The sequence below is a fragment of the Candoia aspera genome, chromosome 1 (assembly GCF_035149785.1).
Source record: "Candoia aspera isolate rCanAsp1 chromosome 1, rCanAsp1.hap2, whole genome shotgun sequence".
NCBI lineage: Eukaryota > Metazoa > Chordata > Lepidosauria > Squamata > Boidae > Candoia > Candoia aspera.
In genome coordinates this window covers 7854356-7878563 of record NC_086153.1, presented here as the reverse complement: position 1 = coordinate 7878563, position 24208 = coordinate 7854356, and the positions used below count along the sequence as shown (strand labels likewise).

At 43.7% G+C, this 24208-nt stretch overlaps 1 protein-coding gene across 3 annotated transcripts in view; it reads left to right on the top strand.

Annotated features, from left to right (window-relative positions):
• HEATR6 (HEAT repeat containing 6) overlaps nt 1-22474 on the top strand; it is a 33587-nt gene extending 11113 nt beyond the window's left edge. For all 3 annotated transcript variants that reach the window (XM_063296806.1, XM_063296798.1, XM_063296815.1), the window contains 12 exons: nt 1552-1729; nt 3508-3720; nt 4543-4642; nt 5714-6069; nt 8072-8194; nt 8772-8858; nt 9354-9488; nt 11656-11778; nt 13175-13299; nt 15489-15585; nt 19790-19994; nt 21525-22474. In XM_063296806.1, the coding sequence (XP_063152876.1) occupies nt 1552-1729; nt 3508-3720; nt 4543-4642; nt 5714-6069; nt 8072-8194; nt 8772-8858; nt 9354-9488; nt 11656-11778; nt 13175-13299; nt 15489-15585; nt 19790-19994; nt 21525-22078 (2296 nt within the window). In that variant the 3' untranslated portion in view covers nt 22079-22474. The remainder of the gene's footprint in view (nt 1-1551; nt 1730-3507; nt 3721-4542; nt 4643-5713; nt 6070-8071; nt 8195-8771; nt 8859-9353; nt 9489-11655; nt 11779-13174; nt 13300-15488; nt 15586-19789; nt 19995-21524) is intronic.
• Nucleotides 22475-24208: the final 1734 nt, after the last annotated feature.

Here is a 24208-nt window from a genome sequence, read left to right as displayed (position 1 = left end):
ACATTCTAGAGGTGACGGACTCGTCCCTGGGGGAGCTGGGGGTGTTGACGACCGACAGGAAGCTCTGGCGTGGGCTGGTCCATGAAGTCACGAAGAGTCGGAAGCGACTGAACGAATAAACAGCAACAATTTGTATACTGCCAGCTTCAAATAGACATGGCAATTTATATCCATAAAAACAAAATGACCATGGCAACAGAAATCATCATAAACAATGAACATTCAAATAAATAAAACCAGTAGGTGGTGTCTGGCAATTGATGACAGCACCAGATTGGGGAACCTTGGCCCAGATCTTTTGCCACAGAGATCTCAAGCCTTCTAATTGAGCTTAAATTTGATGCTCCTCTTTTTTGCCTGTAGTTTCATATAGCTGAGGTGCCCTTTCTTTTGACTTACCCTCCTTTTTTGGGGGGTGGGGTTGATGATAATTCTTTCCCATCTGTTCAGTCCGGTTTATCTTCACTCACTATCTTTCCCTCTCCGTCTTCTGTTATCCTGAAAAATAGCTTGTCTTTTACGATAGCCTGGAGTTTTTTAAGGAAAAAAAAAAGGAAGCTTAACTGTTTCTGGTGCTTTAAAATGATTCATAAATACATCCAGCACCAATTTTTCCCCTCAAGGAATACTTACATGATAGTGCCCTATTCACAAGCAGTTTTGCATACTTAAGTTATTCACACCTTCTGCAATCATTTACTTCCCCAAGTCCCTTATTGGACTATGGGCTCGACATTCAAATTTTTGAGTGCACATCAGTGTTGGATTATTTTCATGTTAGGAAATGTTTGTTTTGAGAATCACAGAAGAATATTTCATAATTTAGTATACTGTGTATTCTATATTTTTCCAAAAATATTTCTATGGTTTTAAAATATTTTTATTTATATGTTCACTTTATTTATATAGTCACACTCTTTTCCCCCAATCTACCTCACTGGGCTGTTGTGGGGAAAAATAGGAGGAGGAAGTACTGGATATGTCACTTTGAGCTTCCAGTACAAAATTAATAACTTTGCCCAGAAGTCTTCTCTATTTGAACTTTAAGCTTATGCTAAGGTGTTGCATCTTCTTTGGCTGAATAAGGAAAACACACTAGACCAGTGTTTCCCAACCATGGCCACTTTAAGATGTGTGGACTTCAACTCCCAGAATTCTCCAACCAGCCATGTTGGCTGAGGAATTCTGGGAGTTGGAGTCCACACATCTTAAAGTGGCCATGGTTGGGAAACACTGCACTAGATGAAAGGTCTTAGTATTCAGAAAGCATTTTTTTTAATCTTCTCATTTTGTGTATAGTTCTGTCTTCGAAAGCTGAACATTAGTGTTGAAGAACAGATGGCCTTCTAGAGATAGGTCTTCCAGCTTCAGTGTGCTCCATCCAGAATGGCCAGTGGTTCAGATTAACCAGAGTTGCAGTCCAGCAGACATGGAAGATCACAGACTCCCCCCACCCCACCCCCTGCTTTTATGAATACGGCAATGCCATTTATTTAAGGTCTTAAATTGGTTTTTTCTGCCTGTTTGCATTTTGTCTTTGTTTTATGCAAGGTCTTTCCAAGCTAAAGTTCGCCAAGGGGCTTTAACTTGCTTCCTTTCCACTGTGAAATCCATAGAGAAGAAAGTCCTCTATGGTTACTGGTCAGCATTTATCCCAGATGTACCTGGAATAGGAAGTCCACAGACAGTGTCTTTGATGACAATTGCTTTAAAAGATCCTTCACCAAAGGTAAGATAATTCATTATCTTTGTAATGCCTACCCATCCCTTGTGATCCAACAGACTTGGCTTCCTTTGAGTCCCATCAGTTAAGTAGTGTCATCTGGCAGGACCCAGGAAGTGAACGTTCTCTCTTGCAGTGCCTACCTTTTGGAACATCCTCCTCCTGGAAATTTTTAAGGCCCCTACCCTACCCACCTTTGAATGGGCCTGAAAAACCTGGCTTTTCCCCCTAGGTCTTGGGTTGGTCTAGGTTGAGTTCCTTTAAGTCAACCTAGGATGAATGGTATGCTTTAAAAAAAAAAAAAAATTTGCTCTCTCTGGGTGACTGCTGTTCTTTTCTTCTATGACATCTTTATCTGTTTTTAACTGTGCAGTTAACCAGAGTCATTCTGGGGCCAGGCAGCCTAGAAATTGGATGGATGGATGGATGACTTCTAGTGAGAGCTCTCATTCTTTAATCTGGGATAGACAACCTTTTTGTGGCTACTGGGAAGGACACAGCAATCAGGATACTAATGCAAGGGGGGCATGTTACGTATAGGAGCAGGGCAAGACATGGGAGGGATGTAATCAAGGTTGGATAACTAAGACATGCTCAGGAAGGTTGCAGTTGACACGTTTCTTGTAGTTCTGTCAATGTGCTTCTCACCACAGCTGTCACCTTCAAGTCCAGGGACAGCTGAGGATCAAGAAACATTCCCAAACCACAAACTTGTTCTTTCATGAGGAGTGTAACTCCATCCAGAATAACCAATCCTTAAGGCTGTTTTTTTTTTCCTTTACCAACATCACCTTCATTCTATATGGATTTAATTTCAGCTGTGGGATACTGAGTTAAACAAATCGTGCATCAGTGACCTATATGTTGAATAGTCATCTTCCAGTACCACATTTTGGTTGTGCTCTGACAGGAAGAATCAGAACGCTGCAATGGTCCAGAACAATACCACGGTTAATGGTCTCAAAGGCTACCAAGAAATCCAGGAAAAACTTTCCCAATCTACTTTTGGGTGTAAATCACCCGCCATGGCAACCAAAACTATATCAGTGTCATATCTGAGGCAAACCCCCAGTTGAAATGGATCCAGATAATATCTTTTTCAATAATCTCAGCCAGGAATGGAAGATTTGAGCCTAGTCTGTAGTTCCAAAGATCCTGTGGGTGCAGAGGGCACTTCCTCAATAGAAATTGTAAAACTGCCTTCACATCCCTCATTAAGGAGGCATTAATCTCTCGTGATTAGGGGTCCAGTCCCCGTTTGATCCTCATCTTTCCACATGACCTGTCTGTGTCCTTGAGATCTGCAAGCTGGCAAGAAACCATATGAACAGGGCAAGCATTGGCCAGGATTACAACCTCATGAACCTAGGTTGAGGTGGGTCCAGCTGACTTCATCTGAGAAGAACAATGAAAATTGCTCACAGCAGTTGAGCAGACATCAGGGAGGCAAAGAAGTAAGCCCTCTTCCATGTACCCACTGCAGCAGGGTAGGATTGGATATGAGTCTTGAAGGGAGCCCCACCCTCCATTCAGTCCAGTTCCTCCACTGGCACTCCGGCCCTTTATCTCTTGTCTCACTGCTTTCAGCTCCCTGGTACACCAAAGAGCTACTTGAACTCTTGCTAGAGAAAGAATATGCCAAGCATGTCAACTGCCCAGGCCATCTCGGTGTTCCACAGCTCAGCCAGGACTTCCAACGGTATCCCTAAGAAATGATGTAGAAAATACTCCAGGTCCACCAGGTGCTTAGGCTGAACTGTTGGAATGCTTTTGTTCGGTTGCAGACACGGGCCTGTGCCTTCCAAGTTCTCTCGGCCATTTTGGAAGGCTCCAAGCAATTCCTGTCCATCGCGGAAGATGCACATGATCACAAGAGAGCGTTCACGCCCTTCTCGGTGAGCATCGCGTCCAGCATTCGAGAACTTCACCGCTGCCTGCTGTTGGCTTTGGTGGCAACACCAACATCGTCGTCCCAAATCCTCACCCAGATAATCAAGGTAAATGTTTGTCTGAAAGTTGCTTTTATACTGCTGGGGCTGCTAGTTCCGTCTACACGTGGACAGATGTAGAAGTAATATTTACTATCCATGAGAACATTTCTGTAGAACTTTTCTTAGATGGCTTCATGTAGATTCTCCTAATCATTACAGCTCCGTTTAACACTACTGAGGCTCTCTTTTACATAAAAGATTATTCAAAGTTAATGGCAAGTGTTGGTCTTAATTCTCTTGCATAATAATTACTGCCTTCCTCCTGTGGTGGAGTGGCATTGCAGAGCTCCTAGCCACGGCCTGTTAATCCAATTTCCTCCAGCCTGGAGCCCTCCATGAAGGAGGTGGAAATAACTCATGTAACCTCCAGACAATTGTGTGCGTGCGTATGCACATCTTCAGTTGTGACTCCTGGTGACTGCCTGGAGAAGTCCCTTGTTTTCTTGGCAGCATTTTTGGAAGTGGTTTGCCACTTCCTTCTTCCTAGGGCTGAGAGAGCGGGGCTGGCCCAAAGTCATCCAGCCTTTTTTTTGTGCTTAAAGGAAGACTGAAACTCACGCGCTCTAGCCTGGGGTCTTTAACTGTTGCAGCAAACTGGCTCTCTTCATTATTCTTTAGGCATTTAAAACACTTAACATTCTACACTTCAGCTGGAAAAGCTTACAGAGCACTTACAGATTAAGAAAGGGACAGTCCTCACCCTCATCCTTATGCTCTTAGACGGACATGCCCCCAAAGGAAGAAGGCGGGGTAGGAGAAGGAAAACAGGAAACTTCCACTGTGTAAGATCCTAATCCCTCTGCCATACCGCTTGATCTTTGTTGACAGTGCCTCGCCAATCTGGTCTCAAATGTACCGTACAGCCGTTTAAAGCTTGGTCTGCTGACAAGAGCATGGAACCAGATAAAGCCATACATTAAACATAAAGGTATGCAGTGTTCCGTATTGTCCTTGGTGCATCAGGTTTGTTACTGGCGTTATTTGCAGTAAAACATGTTGTGGAAGGCTGTCCAGCTTCAAGTTCTGGATGAAGCAATGCTGTGTGTTGCAGTTACAGAAGCATCTGAGGGTGGTGTCCCACAGGTTTATTCCATCTGTTCGTGGAGGTTTTGCTCATGGATTGAGAGCACAGGTTTTGTCCTTTCAAAAGCCACAGGAATACTGCCAGCACATAATCTATGCACCTCTGTGACTCCATAGAAGTTGTTATGAAATTGGCTAGATCTTGTATACACGGTTCTGTGCTGTCCAGGTAAAGTTGTGCAGATGTGGGGAACTCTCATGTAATATTAATAATTAGTGGCACGTGGACCCACGAAGCCTCATGCAGCTGCCCTGCAAAACAGCTTTTCCATTGCTTCGTGTCTGTTTTTGCTGAACATCATCTCTTTGTTTCTGGTACCAAGCAAACTTTTTGCATTATGGTTTAAAATGGAGTAACTTGCTGTTGGGAAGGAAGTGTGAATTAATAGTATAACTGAGCACTCCTCCCTCTATTACATCCCAGTTCAGCCAGGAGTTTCATGGGAAACCTGCTGTGACAAAGATAGGGAAGATGTAGGCCAGCTGGAGTGTTAGTTCTGCATGGAGCTGAAATTCTGTGAGCTGGAAGGACAGCTTTAGCTTGGGAGACCTTGCTAAATGTTGACTGTGGAACCACAATACGCAAAAGTAGGATGAATAATGCTGCTTAATTTGAAGCTGCTTTTTCCCTCTCTTTCGCCGAACTGTGCCATTTTTCACTCCTCCTTTCACAGTTCCCATCCTTGGAAGTGCTTTCTGTTTCTTTTCTGAGGCCCATTCTGGTTCTTGTGTCCCTTCTCAAGTGGTTCAGGCAATGGGCTTGGTCTTCCAGGCTTCTCTGTGACATCAGGGCAGCTTAACCAATCAGCAGCAGTTGCTCCCTTGCTCCAGAATCCCATGATGTATTATGGTGCCATCTTTCTTTGGCTTAGAAGAGGTGTTTCACGTGTGCAGTCTGTGCTCTTTCTGTTTCTAGATGTTAATGTTCGAGTGTCAAGTCTGACGCTGCTAGGCTCCATTGTATCGGCTCAAGCCCCTTTGCCCGAGGTGCGTCTCCTTTTGCAGCAGACTGGCTCCTCAGGGATGAGTGATGGCACATCCATCTTGCTGCTCCGTCCCAGCGCACCCGAATGGCGCAGAGAACCCACTCTGGTCTCAGGAGAGCCACCACAGGGCCTGGAGAAGGCACCAGCCGAGCCCTGTTGGCTCCTGCGCCTCTGCATCTCTCTGGCTGTGTTGCCCCGGGAAGATTGCTATTCGGACAGTGACACCAGCTGCCTGTCCACTGTTAGCACGTACGAACCCTCCCCAGTTCGGCTGGAGGCACTGCAGGTATGTAGATACGGAGAGAGGGCTGGCTGGCTGCTGACAGAACAGGCAGACTGGTGATGGTGTGGAGTGGTAATAAAGAAACTTTGAGGCAGCAAGGGAATTAATCTTGCCCACAGGAGGTTATGCTGTTGTCAGATACATAGTTAATTTTTGTTGGTAGTTTAATTAAGTCTATAAGTATAAGTCCTTGGGAGAAGAGCGATGACAAATCTCGATAAAATAGTTAAGAGCAGAGACATCACGCTGACAACAAAGGCCCGCATAGTTAAAGCAATGGTATTCCCTGTAGTAACATATGGCTGCGAGAGCTGGACCATAAGGAAGGCTGAGCGAAGGAAGATCGATGCTTTTGAACTGTGGTGTTGGAGGAAAATTCTGAGAGTGCCTTGGACTGCAAGAAGATCCAACCAGTCCATCCTCCAGGAAATCAAGCCAGACTGCTCACTTGAGGGAATGATATTAAAGGCAAAACTGAAATACTTTGGCCACATAATGAGAAGACAGGACACCCTGGAGAAGATGCTGATGCTAGGGAGAGTGGAAGGCAAAAGGAAGAGGGGCCGACCAAGGGCAAGATGGATGGATGATATTCTAGAGGTGACGGACTCGTCCCTGGGGGAGCTGGGGGTGTTGACGACCGACAGGAAGCTCTGGCGTGGGCTGGTCCATGAAGTCACGAAGAGTCGGAAGCGACTAAACGAATAAACAAATAAGTATAAGTAAGAGAGCCAATGTGGTGTAATGGTTAAGGCATCAGGCTAGAAACTGGGAGACCGTGAGTTCTAGTCCCACCTTAGGCCCAAAGCCAGCTGGGGGACCTTGGGCCAGTCACTTTCTCTCAGCCCTAGCAAGGAGGCAAGGGAAAAGCACTTCTGAAAAACTTTGCCAAGAAAACTGCAGGGACATGCCCGGGCAGTCTATGAGAATTGGACCCAATTAAACAGATTTTAAAAAAAATATCTATAAATATACAGAGAGAGAGAAGAAAAATCAGTAGGCCCAGAGTCCTGGAACACAAATACGATCATCTGTAACATTGCTCTGGAAATCCCAAAATTATTCAAGAGATGCAGTAACCATTCCGAGGACAGTTACAACTGAGAATGCTGCCTTCTTAGCATCACTTTCCTAACTTAAGTTTTGCACTGAATAGTATAACCTTGCTCTGGGGTGCATCCTTAATAGTGTTCAGTTTGCGGATTAATCCATTTGAAAGCCCGCAGGGGGTGACAGTAAATCTGTTCACCTTTAATATGCTGGATAATTTATTTCAATGTTTCAAATAATAAAGCTGACAAAAATTGTAATTTTCATTTTATTTTTTATTTTATTTTATGCTTTTATGTGGCTGCCCAGCTCGAATAAACAACACTGGGTGGTGAACACAGTTAAAAATATTAATATAATGATTCAAAATAAAAATAAGAAAGTACCACAAGAATAAAATGAAAAAGCCGCAGCCATCAACGATAACAGTTGTTATTGACAATACAGGTAGTCCTTGACTTATGACCGTTTGTTTAACAATTACAATAAAATGAAAAAGTTACAGCAGCCTCAGAGTGGGTGCTTTACGGCTTGTAAAACACTTCAGGATCGCAAAACGTCACACCACCCCCCTGTGTTCACATGACTGATTTCAGGTGCATGGCAAACTGGCTTGCATTTATGACTGGTCGCAGCATCCCACGGTCTCGTGATCATGTTTTGTGACTTTTTTGCCATTTCCTGGCAAAAAAAGCCAATTGGGGAAGCTGGATTTGCTTAACGACCACTGTAAAAATGGTTGTAAAATCGGGTCCGGCCATGTGGTGACTCGACTTACAACCTCCACCACTTACGATGGAAATTCCGGTCCCAATTGTGGTCATAAATTGAGGACTACTTGTAACATTTAGACAAGAGTTTAGATCCGTTCACTTTCATGTGCTAAGCTTCTTATCCAATATCAAAACTCCCATCATGTTTCTTCCCCTCCCCTCTCTGCTTCAATCTCCCATAGGTTTTAGCATTGCTTGTCAAGGGCTATTTTACCCTCTGTCAAAGCTATTTGCTAGAACTTGGCGAAGTGGCTTGTAAATGCATGGAGGAAGCAGATCCATCTCTCCAGCTCCATGGGGCAAAAGTAAGTCCTAATGTCCATTCAAAGCTTTGGAGAAAATATTTTTGTTTTATTAGTGCTTTTCTATGGGAGTGGTATTTAGTTTATAGCAATATTGATTCCTTGTTGATTAAAAAAAAGTCTCCTATAGGAAATCCTTATTTAAAAAAACATAACATGATTTTTTTAAAAAAAAAAATCAATCTAGTAGCTGTGCCAGATTGTATTTAATAATGCCTTGATTCAAAATTACCTTTTTTGGGATTCAGTGACTTCATTTGGTGATTTGAAGTCCTAAATTATATTTAGGCACCACAATTAAATTTTATTAATACAAAAAATACGAGAACGTTTCAAAGTAACCAACAGGGAATGTATCAGAAGCCCTGTTTGTTTTTCCTTGATTTATTCTAAAAGGAAGGAAAACTTAGCAGTAAGGGGATTCACGTTAAGCTATAGTTACTACATAAGCCACGGTTGAATAAATGAATCTAAAACAAACTACATTGTGATGTGTATACTGTATACAGTAGATCTGTATCCCTGTGGTATCTTGTTTTACAAATCCATAATATTCCTTTCTGTTTCTTGCTTCTGGCAGCTTCTGGATGAACTTGGAGTGGGTGTAATACAGCAGTACAAGCCAAACCTAGTTGCTGCTCCAGATCAACGGGTACCCATTGACGTGGTATGTATTGTAGCATTATGGTATTATATTTTCTGTGCCCTATTTTTTTCTTTAATTCAAAACATTTTTCCACCATCTCCAGCTGAAAATGTTTTTTAAGGTAGCTTCATTAACAATCGGTAGTAAAGGTGTCCCGATAAATCATGATGAAAGGATAAAAATTCAGGAAAGATGAATCAAGAAAACCAGAGCCCTTAATTGAGTTCTTAGAAAGGGCAGATGGAATGGAAAACAATTCCAAGGAAGAAAGGCAAAAGTTAATGATCCTGCTTTCCTCCCAGTGAAGCCTGGTTGAATAATTTGCTCCGTGAAATCAGTAGGAATCAAGTCTTGCCCTGAAAAAACAACTGAAGCCATTTTCTGGAGGAAGAGGAAGAGATAATGGCAGGCTCTCCATGTTTGCAAAGAGCAGCTCCTGCCTTACTTCATTTGTGGAAAAAAAAAAAAAAAGCTCACTGTGAGTGAAACTACAAGGATTCTCTCTTCCCCGCATAGGTTGTAACATTCTGGACGAGGATGCTGAATGGACCTTTGCCAGCCGCCCTCCAAAACTCCGAGCACCCAACCCTCCAGACCAGCACTTGTGACGCCCTCTCCTCTATTTTGCCAGAAGCTTTCAGCCGTCTCCCTGTAAGCGCATTGCTGTGAACCGTGTTTGTACTTGTTTTGCAAATGCAAGATTTTGAGACTGATAAGTCAATGTTGTTTGGCTTGGCTGGCAGACGCAGCTGCTCGCTGAGACTGAAGCTGGCAAAATGGCATACAGTCACTTCCTTTTGTGAACCGGTATTATTGCTTGATTTATATCCGGTCTCTCTGTTTGCATACATATCCTTGGGTAAGGAATAGAAAAGGAGTAAAAAGTTTTAAGGAAAAAATGAAAGGCAGAAGGTAACATTTAAGAGATGCAGTTCCCTAAGTTTGTCTTTGTACTGTGTGTACCCCCTGGTTGACAGGATGTGGGCTACAGTATGCTGGTTAGCAGGCTAGCCTCTATTTTATGTATTTATATTTCAAATTTCGTCACCGTCCGTCTCCCTCAAAGAGGGACTCTGGGCGGTTCACAGTAAAACTAAAAATAAATACAGATTAAAATACAATAAAAATAGTACCTCTTAAATAAAAATATCAAATATCAAATCCAAGATGGGGATATTAAAAGTTCTTAATTTAGATTCATGAATTCATGGGGGCCTCTTAGGGCGCTAACCTCCCCCAGGATTGATTACTTCTCCTCCCGCCCCAAGCAGAGCCAGGTCTTTACCCCTTTCTGGAAGGCCAGGAGAAAGGGGGTCTGCCTCACCTCTGGGGGAAGAGTGTTCCATAGGGCGGGGGCCATGGCAGAGAAGGCCCACTTCCTTTATATTAGAGATCCTAGCTTGCTTGTGACATACTAACCAAAATGTGCCCAAGCCAGCCAGTGTAGTGTTATTACCATTAGCAGGAAGTGCTGCATATCCAGAAGTTGATAATCTGGTCTACCCTTTCTTCTCAAACTATGAACAAGAACAAGCTATGTGATGGTCTTTCTGTTTGGTCAACTACTCAGTAGTATGGGAAGATGGGCAATCGGAAAAGGGAAGCTTTGTTAACAGGAGCGGTGATTCTGTTCAGGAAGTGAGGCTCCCTGATTCTTCGAATGAGTGCAGTCATCCAAGAATTCTTGGCCTGTTCTACTAAAGATTATGTTTTAATTTGGTACTCTGCTTCCACAGCTGGAGGCAACTCTCCACGTTCCAAGTGTAATTTATAGTTTTTAAAGTTCTAGCTGAGTCATGGAGAACATTATCTGAGGTCACTTGTAATCCGTGGATTTCAGCATTTGTCCTTATCTGCCGTCTTTTACATCATTGAGCATGTTTGCATACAACATTAAGTCATGCTGTTTGGCTTTCCATCTTACCCAAACACATTTACAGAGTGTAATAAACCATGGTTGGATACAATTTGTAGTAAGTGGGGTTTGTTTGTTGGGCAAGTGCCTTAAACATAGTTAACTCTAATATGGGTGCCAATTACATTACTGATGCAGTTCAGACTACATGGGAAATCACTAACAAGCCAAAAGAAAAAAAAAATTGGAGTTCCACACCTACAAAATTCAATAAAAGATTTGGTGGTCTGTATTTTCGTTTCCTTCAGCTCAGCTCCATAATTCACCTGTACCTCCATGAGACAGTATGAAGATCAAGTGTAGCCACCGCTGTACTTGTTAGTAGCGTCAAACTATGGCTAGTACAAAGCTGGATGGGCATACCCTCTTCCTAATATTGATTTCCCACTTGTTCATCTACCCTTGCTTGTAAGTTTAGATGCTACCTTCACCCATGGTCAAGCTTTTGTAGCATTCTTTGCTGTGATGTTTAAACTGATCTTCACTGCAACTGCAGCATATCTTGCTGGGTTCTGAAGATCCCAAAGCTGTGGTAGCTAGCTATATCTGTCTGGAACCACAGTGCTTCTGGCTCCCTGTCCCACTCCCCCAGTAAGTCACTCTGAGAAGGATACACTGTGACAGTGCTTTGCCATCCTTTGGCCCTACCTCAGTTTCTATACTTGGCATTTTAATTTAGTCATTGATAATCCTGGGGTTGAAACCCTTTAGCACAGTGTTTTTCAACCTTAGCAACTTTAAGACGTGTGGACTTCAACTCCCAGAATTCCCCAGCCAGCCATGCTGGCTGAGGAATTCTGGGAGTTGAAGTCCACACGTCTTAAAGTTGCCAAGGTTGAGAAACACTGCTTTAGTAGATTGAGTTTTGTTCTGCTGTGCTGAAGGGGTGTCTTCTCTCTGCAGGATGACAAGCAGATCCTCTGCATCACGATCCTTCTTGGACTCAACCACAGTGAGAATCCTCTAGTGAAAGCTGCAGCTTCCCGGGCGCTTGGGGTCTACGTCGTCTTCCCGTGCCTTCGGCAGGTGAGAACGTGAGCTGCTGCTTTGGTTTCTGCTTTATGTCTGTCTGTTGGGCTCTGAAATGAAACTTCTCCCACCAACAGCCAGGCAGTGTCCTACCTTGAGATGGAGGAAGCTTGTTCTGTATTGCTGGGGAAAGCTTTCATCGTTTTGCAAAAGAGCAAGTGACAAGATTTGTTCTCAGATCAGAGTGAAGCTTGCAACCACTCCTTTCCTTTGTACAAAAGTCCCTCAGTCTCACAGATACTCCTCACCATGTAGAGCATCTTTGCTGCATCAATTATTATTATCATTATTATTATTATATTAAATAATTGTTATTATTTTAGAGCCTCCTGACTCCAGATGTCTGTTCCTTAAAAATTAGGAAGGAACATAAAACTAAGCACCCCCCCTGCCCCCCATGTCTGGAAAAGATAATATATAATGAAAAAAATAAACAGGGCAAGGGCTCAACATTTCTCCCACAGGTCTGGGAGACAGCCAGGTCTTCAAAGACTTTTGGAAGGTCATTGGGGTGGGAGCCATGTGATGTCCTGTCCCAAAGCCCCCCCCCCCCAAATAATTTGCAGGCATTTGAATCTCGGTTTGTAAGTGAGGTCTCCTCCCTCAGCAGATGGCAGCATCTAGCCAACCTTGGCCAATCTCAGGAACTAAGTAAGGCCAGCCCCTTAACTGGCGAGCACCAAGAAATCCCAGGATGGTAGGCCAGATTGGGGGGTTGAAACCTCTCGGAGAAAGCAGTGGCAAACCACTTTTGAGGAAAGTGCAGAGATGCAGTTACCAAGAACCGCAATCACCTTGACTTTTACATTGTAAGCAGGAGTCACACTGTCTGAGTTGGGCAGCCTTACAAATCTTGAAATGAATTAATGAATTACTGTATGTTTGTCTCTTGGGAAAAAGAGAAAGAAATGCAAGACTAAATAGCCTAGCAATTGAAGTGGAGATGGGGTTGGGGAGGTTACAAAAGAAAGTCAGTATCAGCAAGAAAGGAGAGTCAAGTGGGGTGTGGTACTGAAGAGTCGAGTCACAAGGTGACCAGCCAGTGCAGAAAAGCAATTAATTTAAAGATAAGATTGTGATGAGGATATGAATAAGTTTGGTGGGTTGAAGCAATTGCAGTCGATTCTAAATAGCTGTGATAGCTATGAAATGAAGACATGCTCCAAGGTCCTTGTAACATCAGGGGACCAGACAAGTTTGGATACAGCTCATCTCTCATTAAAATTCAATAAGGTGATGAACATACTGGGTAGAAATGTAGGGCAGTGTCGCTTCTTTAGAGCAGAAGGCAAGTTCTTAAACTTCGATGGTGTCAAGGAAGGCATTACACAGATACGTAGCAGGTAGTGCGGGGAAAAATAACAGCACATCAATAACCAACGTCTGTTCTTAGGATGTGATGTTTGTCGCTGACACTGCCAACACAATTCTGAATTCGCTGTGTGATAGTTCTCCAAATGTCCGTGCCAAGGCAGCCTGGTCTTTGGGCAATCTGACGGACACTCTCATCATCAACAAGTAGGTCACTGGTTTAGGATTATTCCTTCTCTCATTTTATTTGCTTTTTTCAACGCTGAACTCAAGTTCCCAGAGCACAAGTTCCAAACAAAAAAGCAGCCATACGTTATAGTTAGTCCTTGCTTAACGACTGCCTTGTGCAGCGACTGTTCGAAGCTACAGCGGTGCTAAGAAATAACTTTGCAACCAGTCCTTGCATTTACGACTGTCACAGTGTCTCTCAGTCACGTGATTACCATCTGTGTACTTCGCAACCGGTGTGCATTTTCGCTTGCGACAAGTGGAATGAATACTGTACAGTATGGAAGGCGAAAGTAAAACCGTAAGTCGCAGTCATATGATTTTCTGCTTAGCAACTGAGTTGCTGGTCCAAATTGTTGCTAAGTGAGGACTACCTGTGCAATTCATAACAATCATGCAGCTTCAAAAATTCAACTTAAATAAGTTTCAAAGAGCTTGGAGAATGTTTTTTAAAAACTGACACTAAAAAGGCAATATTTGGTGTCTCTTAAACTAGGTGACCTTTGTCCAGTCACTTTCTCTCAGCCCTAGGGAGGGGGCAATGGCAAATCATTTCTGAAAAATCTTGCCAAGAAAACTGAAAGGACGTGTCCAGGCAGTCTCTGAGAACTGGACACGATTCAATGGATTAAAAAAAACAACAACCTAGAGCTACCAGATCTGGGCTGCAAAAATCTAGACAACCATTAGCTGGTGTTCTGTTTCTCACTGCTACCATCTAGTGGTTATTTCATTTTTTGCAGTCCAACCCTGGCAGCCATTATTGACTTTATTGTTTGCTGACTTGATTAATTACTTCCAGGCTTTTATGCTGTTTCATTCACATCTGACTCTGAGCAGCTGGCATTCCTGAATTCAGTAATAAGCTTAAACACCCAATTACAGAACAGTATGAATATATTTAATTATCTCCTACCATGACGATCAGTTGGGTAACAATTAATCAATGCTCTACCTGTATGAAGGGCCAAATTCAAACCCATCAGCTCCCAAAGGCTCACTGAAAAATCCAGGTCTTTAAGTGCTTTTCAAAAGCCCAATAGATTTGGGGCTGGTTTGATCTCAAGGGGAATGCTAGTCTGAGAAGAGGGGAGTGACTGAGTAGTCCCATGCCTGTTTCCCTGCAGAAGATACTCCCTAGAGATAGGGACCTGGCAGGAGCCTTCTTTCTGGAAGCAGAAGCACTGGGATTAGGCAGTCCCATAGATATCCAGATCTTGAGCCATGTAGGGCTTTGAAGGTAACAGCCAGCCAACTAATATCCAGTGAGTTCTCAATGTAGTGATGTTCCACAGGTAAACTGATTGGTGCCCATAGCTACAGTCACTGCATTCTGAATCAGCTATAGGTACAGAGCTGATAGAGCAGAGAGGTCTGTCCCCTTTGTTAGAACCAGCTGTCTCACACTCATCCATGTTAAGATAAATAAACTCTCTGAAGCCAAAAGCAGAAAGTTAGTATGCCAGCATGAAAAAGGCTCTATCTTGAGAAATCAGTGCCTGTTTTATTTCCACTGAATGAAGCTAGAGCAGTGTTTTTTGAACTTGGCAACTTTAAGATGTGTGGCTGGGGAATTCTGGGAGCTGAAGTCCACATGTCTTAAAGTTGCTGTGTTTGAAAAACACTGAACTAGAGGATGGTTGCCTCAGTTGTGTGCTGTTGATACCCAAAGACCCTAGGCCTGTGTTTTGGGGTTTGTGTTTGTCTAAGTTATCCACGAGATACCTACATTTTGGAATTGCAGCTCATTTTTCAGCTATTTATTAGTATATTTCATGCTGCCATAATCAAAACAACTCTTGGCTTACATAACTTTGGCTTCATTGGAAAAAAAACAAGTGCACCGAAGGAAGGGAATCAGCTATGAAATGCCATTTTCAAATAAATACTGTATTTATCTAGTTCAGTTGTATGCTGAGAGGGACAGAGGAAGGCGTATAAAAACTCAAAGCCCTTTTTCGGATGCCTTCTCAGATACGGGTCTGTATGTTATTTCAAAAAACACTAATCTCTCAAAATCAAGCCCTCTTTTAAAAATAATGAGGGCACAAGAGGAATAAATTTGTGGGACTGCTTTAAGATGGACTCAGATGGATATTTATTTGTCTGTATTTTTGTTCCAGTTGGATCTACTTCTGATTTCTTTGGTTTTGTTTTGGGGGAAACAGGGAGCTAATGGGAGAGAGCTTCCAGGATGAATTCTCAGACCTCCTACTCCTGAAAATGTTACGATCAGCAACTGAGGTGTCAAAAGACAAAGACAAGGCAAGTATCCCAAGATCTGTGCAGGTGTGCTTGTAATAGGCAGTGATGCAGATCTGGGTGCCCTCTTGGATTCAGGCACATCTGAAATTCTACAGTTGGGCAGAGAAGATTTGTCAGGTTACATATAAGTGGAGGAGTGCTGAGGTAAAGGCCAAATGATTCAGTCAGAATGGAAACTGTGTGGTGAGATGGTGTAATCTGTGAAGGACAGAAGACTCAGAGTTACTTACTTAAGTGGGGAGACTTCCATTTGAAAATGGACCTACTGCGGTTCTTCTATCTTCGACAGGATATCTCCTATTATATCAATACATAGTGTAAAATTCCTTGTAACACAGGTTGAATTTTTTAGCACCTGTTTAGTGGGCCTGTGGAGAAAAGCTATCTATGTGGTTGCTAGGAGTTGAAGATGATTTGATGGCACATAATCAGTTTAAGAGGTTGGTTCTTTTCAAGGGAATCTGAAGCTTGATCGCTTCATCTCCTACAGATGATTCTTCACCACAGGGAGACTGTGTTTGCAGCGTCTTAAGTATTTCTGTGTCACCTGTCCAGCCTTCTCAGGACAATGTGCACAGTATGATTCTCATGTTGTTTATTTGTTTAGTCGCTTCCGACTCTTCGTGACTTCATGGACCAGCCCACGCCAGAGCTTCCTGTCGGTCGTCAACACCCCCAGCTCCCCCAGGGACGAGTCCGTCACCTCTAGAATATCATCCATCCATCTTGCCCTTGGTCGGCCCCTCTTCCTTTTGCCCTCCACTCTCCCTAGCATCAGCATCTTCTCCAGGGTGTCCTGTCTTCTCACTATGTGGCCAAAGTATTTCAGTTTTGCCTTTAATATCATTCCCTCAAGTGAGCAGTCTGGCTTTATTTCCTGGAGGATGGACTGGTTTGATCTTCTGGCAGTCCAAGGCACTCTCAGAATTTTCCTCCAACACCACAGTTCAAAAGCATCTATCTTCCTTCTCTCAGCCTTCCTTATGGTCCAGCTCTCGCAGCCATATGTTACTACGGGGAACACCGTTGCTTTAACTATGCGGCCCTTTGTTGTCAGTGTGATGTCTCTGCTCTTCACTATTTTATCGAGATTTGTCATTGCTCTTCTCCCAAGGATTAAGCGTCTTCTGATTTCCTGACTGCAGTCAGCATCCTCAGTAATCTTCGCACCTAGAAACACGAAGTCTTTCACTGCTTCTACGTTTTCTCCCTCTATTTGCCAGTTATCAATCAAGCTGGTTGCCATAATCTTGGTTTTTTTGAGGTTTAGCTGCAAACCAGCTTTTGCACTTTCTTCTTTCACCTTCATCATAAGGCTCCTCAGTTCCTCTTCACTTTCAGCCATCAAAGTGGTATCATTTGCATATCTGAGATTGTTAATGTTTCTTCCAGCGATTTTAACTCCAGCCTTGGATTCCTCAAGCCCAGCATGTCGCATGATGTGTTCTGTGTACAAGTTTTATAGGTAGGGTGAGAGTATACAGCCCTGCTGTACTCCTTTCCCAATCTTAAACCAGTCCGTTGTTCCGTGGTCTGTTCTTACTGTTGCTACTTGGTCGTTATACAGAGTCTTCAGGAGGCAGACAAGATGACTTGGTATCCCCATACCACTAAGAACTTGCCACAATTTGTTATGGTCCACACAGTCAAAGGCTTTAGAATAGTCAATAAAACAGAAATAGATGTTTTTCTGAAACTCCCTGGCTTTTTCCATTATCCATCGGATATTGGCAATTTGGTCCCTAGTTCCTCTGCCTTTTCTAAACCCAGCTTGTACATCTGGCAATTCTCGCTCCATGAATTGCTGAAGTCTGCCTTGCAGGATCTTGAGCATTACCTTACTGGCGTGTGAAATGAGTGCCACTGTTCGATAGTTTGAACATTCTTTAGTGTTTCCCTTTTTTGGTATGGGGATATATGTTGATTTTTTCCAGTCTGATGGCCATTCTTGTGTTTTCCAAATTTGCTGGCATATAGCATGCATTACCTTGACAGCATCATCTTGCAAGATTTTGAACAGTTCAGGTGGGATGCCGTCATCTCCTGCTCCCTTGTTCTTAGCAATGCTTCTTAAGGCCCATTCAACCTCCTATCACTGTTGCCTTTTGCTTTCCTTCTTTCCTGGGCTACTTCTAGTGTCTCAGCAGACAGCCATTTTGCCTTCTTGGTTTTCTCTTTCTTTGGGATGTATTTTGTTGCTGCCTCCTGAACAATGTTGCGAACTTCTGTCCATAGTTCTTCCGGGACCCTATCTACTAAGTCCAGTCCCTTAAATCTATTCTTCACCTCCACTGTGTTTGTTATACAGAGTGGGTTGTCTTGGCAAAATTCTATCAACCTATGTCCTGCTTCGTTTTGTTCTCCCAGGCCATACTTACCTGTAATTCGAGGTGTCATTTGACTGCCCACCTTAGCATTCCAGTCTCCCGTGATGAAAATAACATCTCTTTTAGGCGTGTTGTCCAGTAGGTGCTGCAGATCCTCATAGAACTGCTCTACTTCAGCTTCTTCAGCATCTGTGGTTGGGGCGTATATTTGGATCACTGTGGTGTTTGATGGCTTGCCCTGAATTCGAACTGAGATCATTCTGTCGTTTTTTGGATTGTATCCAAGCACTGCTTTAGCCACTTTACTATTAATTATGAAGGCTACTCCATTTCTTCTGTGGTCCTCTTGTCCACAGTAGTAGATCTGGTGGTCATCTGATGTGAAGTGGCCCATTCCAGTCCATTTCAGTTCACTGACGCCCAGAATGTCTATCTTTAATCTTGACATCTCCCCAATAACCACATCCAATTTGCCCTGGCTCATAGATCTTACATTCCAGGTTCCAATGGTGTGTTGATGCTTAGAACATCGGATTCGCCGTTCACCACCAGCACCGTCGGCCGCTAGCCGTCCTTTCGGCTTTGAGCGAGCTGCGTCATCGCGTCTGGGGCTAGTTGAACTCATCCTCTGTTCCTCCCCAGTAGCATTTTGACCATCTTCCGACCTGGGGGTCTCATCTTCCGATGGTATACCGACATATCTCTGGTTGTACTGATCCATTTAGTTTTCACGGCAAGAATACTGAGGTGGGTTGCCATTACCTTCCCCAGGGATCGCATTTAGTCTGACCTCTCTGTCATGACCTTCCCGTCTTGGGTGGCCCTTCACGGTTTAGCTCATGGCATCATTGAGGTGCTCAAGCTCCAGCACCACGACAAGACAAAAATACAGATCCCTAATGTGACAGCATCTCTTGAGAAAAACAATGAAGAATAGTAAAAACAGGAATGTTGGAGCCCTTATTTTTATTTAAAGGCATGGACCAACTTCAAATTAATCAGGCAGAAGTAAATGTTGATAATCATGTTTTTAAAACAGATTTAAAAACGCACAAGGTTTTCCGTTCACAAATGCTAATGTTGATTGTGGATTTTCCTTTTTACAGTTGTGGTGGTTTCTTGATTGGCTGAAAGCTATTACTGCTCTTAATATGGATTGGGAATGAATTATTTAAAAATGTTCTCCTTTAAGATGCTCCTAGACTCCATGTTTTGCTGTAGGAAGCTAACATGACTCCCCCTCTGAAAGATGCCCCTTTCTCTAACAGCCTCCTTGACATTACGAAATGGCCCAACTTTACTCAATGAGTTTTCTGGTTGAGGAGGGATTTGAATGTGGCTCTTCTCAGATGATGTCTGGCAACTTACTACTATGCTGTCTCACGCTTACAGGTTTCTATGTGGTGGGTCTGTAACTTGCTTGGATGTTGAACAAAACGGTTTGTTGCAGAAAACCATGCCAAAACCAATCACCCAGCAATTTTATAAATGTAACATATACCAAGTACATAATTTATTTTTTGTACCCTGGTTTTCATTCTGTAAGATGCACCATGTAGCTTCAGGGTATAAGAAAAACAGAAATTCGTACCAGGGCAAAGACATTAAAATGCTTCTCTGAATAAACTGAATCCAGTCGTCAAAAGTAATTGTAATGTGAACATCATCACAATTAAATTCCTACATGCTCTTAGCTTGCAGGAAAGGAGGTGGGTGGCTTTAAGGGTTACCTCAGGAAGACCCAGTCCATCCTACCAGCTCAGAGGCCCAGAAGTCTGGCGTACCGAGCAAGTGGATTCATAACATCATTCAGTAGTTGAAGGCAGTGACAGCACTGGCTTTTACAGTACAAGCAACAGATTGTCTCTCTCTCTCAGGTCAAGAGCAACGCTGTCCGTGCCCTGGGAAACCTCCTTCATTTTCTCCAGCCATCCCACATCACCAGTCCCCGATTCAGCCAACCCATTGAGGAAGCCATCCATGCTCTGATTTCTACGGTGCAGAGCGATGCCACAATGAAAGTGCGTTGGAATGCCTGTTACGCCCTTGGAAATGTCTTTAAAAACCCTGCATTGCCACTGGGTACGTAAAAACAACGGTGTGGTTTTGTGTGCTGTTGGTTCCAAACAGTGATACCGAAATGTCCCCCAGTTCTTTATCAGCACCGATTTCCTCTCCCATCTCTTTGTGTCAACCGGCCAGGAATCTGTGGCGGTCTAAAGACTGTGGGATGCAAGGTTATGAAGAGGCAGCTGGATTAGACCAAGAGGGACATCTTGTCCTGCTTCCCAGAGATGCTGTCCAAATACTTGGAGAAAGGTCATCCATGGATTTAACTGCAGTAGCTCTAACCTGCTGTCTGAGCTGAGAAAGCCCCGCGATGGAAGCTTAAGCTTGCCTGCTGATTCATATTCAGTCCCCACCCTCCAAGATATCTGAGCAAGGCTTCTGCCTGAGAGAGAGGCTGTTAGTCAGAGGAGACAATACCCTGATGGAAAAGCAGGCTTGTATTAAATTGAAATGATTCTAAAAATGGTGGAAGTTGTAGAGAGTAAGGAAGATGACCTCGATGGAGATACGCAAGCTCCGTGGCCAAGGCAACGGGGGGTAAAACATATTTTAAGTCCACGGGGTTCACATAACATTTGGAAGTGGCTCAGGCGGACACTTCCCTAATACCCTAAACTATAAGAAGGAGGTACAGTGCCATCAGACTTGCAAGATTCTGTTGGAAACTGCCTGGACAAGTCCCTGCAGTTTTCTTGGCAAGGTTTTTTCAGAAGGGGTCTGCCCTTGTCTCCTCCTTCCTAGGGCTGAGAGTGACTGGCCCAAGGTCCCCCAGCTGGCTTCGTGCCTAAGGTGGGACTAGAACTCACAGTCCCCCAGTTTCTAGCCTGGTGCCTTAACCACTACACCAAACTGCCTCTCTCTGTTATAAGCAATCTCAGTAAAAGTAGTTTTAGCTTTCAGGTGGAGTCAATTTCCTCCTCTGGTCTACCTAGTGGGGCTGACATCAGTCTTGCAAGTCTGCTTGTGCTGTTCCTCCTCCCCCTTATATTCCTGTGAACTCCAGAAGGTGTCTGTCTGAGCCTCTTCTAAATATTTTCTGTCTCATACCGCTCATCGCTTTGTTTTTGCCTATCCCCGTCAAGGTCATCATCTTTGCTCTCTGTAGAAGTCTGGTAAGGCTTCGGTATTCTCACAGGGCATCCTGAGAATGCTTGGGACAAGATTGTGGAAATCCTGTGAGATCAAGGCCATCTGATTTTTAAAAAATGATGGTGGTGCTGATTGTGGTGCTGCGGGACTGAAAATACTAGTTTTTAGTCATAAAAACTAAAGCCGTTTTAGTCATTGTCATTCCATATGTCAGAGTAATCCAGGGCAGGAAGATTTTCTCCCAGCTCAGTTGTCAGTAGCACTTCTGGACATCCTTTTCCCTTTTGTAGTGGGCTACAGTTTGTATTATTCCAGGCAGCTGCACTGTGGGCTAGGATGATGGGAAATGTCATTGGTTGCATCTGGACAGCATCAGATTGGAGGAGGTATGGAAAATAGAAGATTGTTGGCTTCCTGATAGGCCTGGTAAAAAAAAATTTTTGAATTCTTTAGGAGAAGCCCCTTGGACTGGCAAAGCCTACAATGCCCTCTCGTCAGCGGTCAAGTCCTGCAAGAATTTTAAAGTCCGCATCAAATCAGCTGCAGCCCTCTCTGTGCCATCTGAAAGGAGGCACTATGGGACTCCCAAGCAGTTTTTCCAAATCTGGAATGCGTTGGTGACCGGTCTGCAGCGGAGTGAGAATGCCGAAGACTTCTTGGAGTTCAAATACAGCGCTAGCCTCCGAAGGCAACTTTGCCACGCTCTGCTGCATCTGCTGAGCCTGGCCGAGGAGACCGACCTACCAGACATCCAGAGGGTTGTGATTGAGCAGGGAGAAGTCATTCAATCCTACATGTTGCAGTATATGAAATCAGAAGTGGAAGGTGAAGAAGCAGGAGTAGGAGAGAGCATTCCTGAAAGAGACAAAACCCTGGAAAGGGCCATTGAGCATGTCCGAAGGGTGGAGGAAGCATCTGAAGGCTACCCAGTGAAAAGGGGGACCCTGGCTTACTTAGAAGACCTCTTGAAAACCCATCAACATTCCACAGGGTTCACCAAAGCCTAAGGCAGCAGGAGAAGCCGAAGCCATGCAAGGCTTGGGCTGATTGCTAACACCAAATAAAGAAGATTAGAGAGGAAGCTGTTCAGTGATCTCAAGCCTTACCACGCAGCCACTGTCCTGCGGAAGAACAAAAAGGTCCTTTTCTGTGGACCTTTTCCCCTTTTTAATCCGAGGGACAGACTTCACAGAGCTTTTTTATACATTTTAAGCATTTGCCTTGCCAGCTGCCTCATTTCCAAATACTTTACACAAATAGCGTGGGCAACAGATGACACAAATTAGGGAAGGGCTTGCTACATCATAAATACAAATAAAGAAAAATCAAGTACCCATATATTGACATTCACTAAAAATACCATTTTGTTCCAGTAAAGAATAAATTATTCGGTTATAAACTTATTTCCATTGATGTCCTTTTGCCTTCCCGTGTAAGTACTCTTATTTATCTTTCCTCTCTCAGTCGGAAGATACCAGGTTAGGAAAGGATGGTCTAAAGTGGGTGGGCAAAAAAGGGTCTTCCCCTCCCCATTTTGTCATGGGTGTGTCTGGTCTCACTTTCAGATGGACGCCCACCCCCAGTTTAAAATGCAATCTGAGTTCCATGTGGCAAACTCTAATTGTGTTGAAGCCCAGCTATTTGATTAAACAGGTGGCTACTCTTCCTGAGGCAGTTCTTTATGTCTTCCAAGTTAAGGGAGTACAAATTTGACAAATGAATAAATAAAGTCCTTCAGGAGGAATTCAAGCTTTACTGAGTTTTCATCTGATACTTCTCACAATCTTTCTCCACCTTTGCTCCAGAAGACAATGTGGTGCTCTGTGGTTGAGACTATGGGTGCTCTCCATTCCCTGTAGTCTTAATCCAGCAGAGTCTTATCTAAGGTGTATCCATTTTATGCATGCCCAACTCTTGAGAGCAGACCCTTGAGCTGTAAGCTCTGCATGTGGAGGACTTCCAGCTTTCAGGAGGAGGCATCCTGTTGGGGCGAGGGTACATTAACAACCTTTAAGTGTGCAGGTGGTGGATTTTATGGGGATTCTTGCTTCATTGTTCTGTTTGCAAGCCAGCCCTTTGACATCCTTTCCTTGGATTGTTTCAAGGTGAGGGCACTTTGCTTATCAGCTGTAGCTATGTTTTATTGTGGTCCAGAGAAGTGACAGGCCTTTCCTAGTTCTCTGTGGCCTCTTTGAAGGGTAAGTAAGAACTTTTAAGCTCTAAGAGGGTTTTTTTTGGTCCTCCATGGATAGCACAGAGGCTTTCATACTTCCCACCTTTGGGTGTGCTTAACCACTGACCCATGCCAAGGAATACCTGTGCCTTGCAAAAAACAAAAATCTGGGGTGTTGATTGGGTATGAGTCAGAACATAGGGTTGTACCATGTTACTTTGATGTAGTGGCTGGGTTGCTGCTGTCTGAGCTGCTAGGATTTGGGGATGATGGGATACCCTGATGCCAGTTACCCTATTACTAGTGTCCACATGGGTGTGACACATGTAAAAGGACAGTGTTTCAGTTGTCATAGCTACCATCTTGACTTTTTGACAGCCCCCCAAACCACCTGGACACCCCTGCAAGGTGTATTTCATATTACTAATTCTGTCCTGGCCATTTTTTTATAAGTGTGAAGTAAATCCTCGATGCAGCCCAACATTTGAGGACTATACCTTTATGACTCTATTATCATTTTTCATGATTCAGCTATAATTTTATGTGAAAAGTGCATTTACTTGATGTTCAGCAAGGGTAGGCCTCCATCTCATCTTGGACTGCTCAATATCCCACCCCCTCCCCAAAGCCTGTACAAATAGAAATTGAGCAGGTCAACAGCTCATCAGGAAGATGACTATCTTCAAGTTCCAAGCCAGCTTAAGACTAGTTTACTGAGTTTTCTTTTCAGAAGTAGCTTGCCCAGTTACTTTTCAGAAGTTGTTTGCCATGCCTCCTTCCTAGGGCTGAGAGACAGGAGCTGGCCCAAAGCCCCCACTGATTTCTTGCCTAAGGCAGGACTAGAACTCATGGTCTCCCAGTTTCTAATCCAGTGCCTTTAACCACCACACCAAACTGGCTCTTTGCATTCACACCAACAACTAAATTAAGAGTGGAACACGACTGAAGAAACTTTGGCTTATGC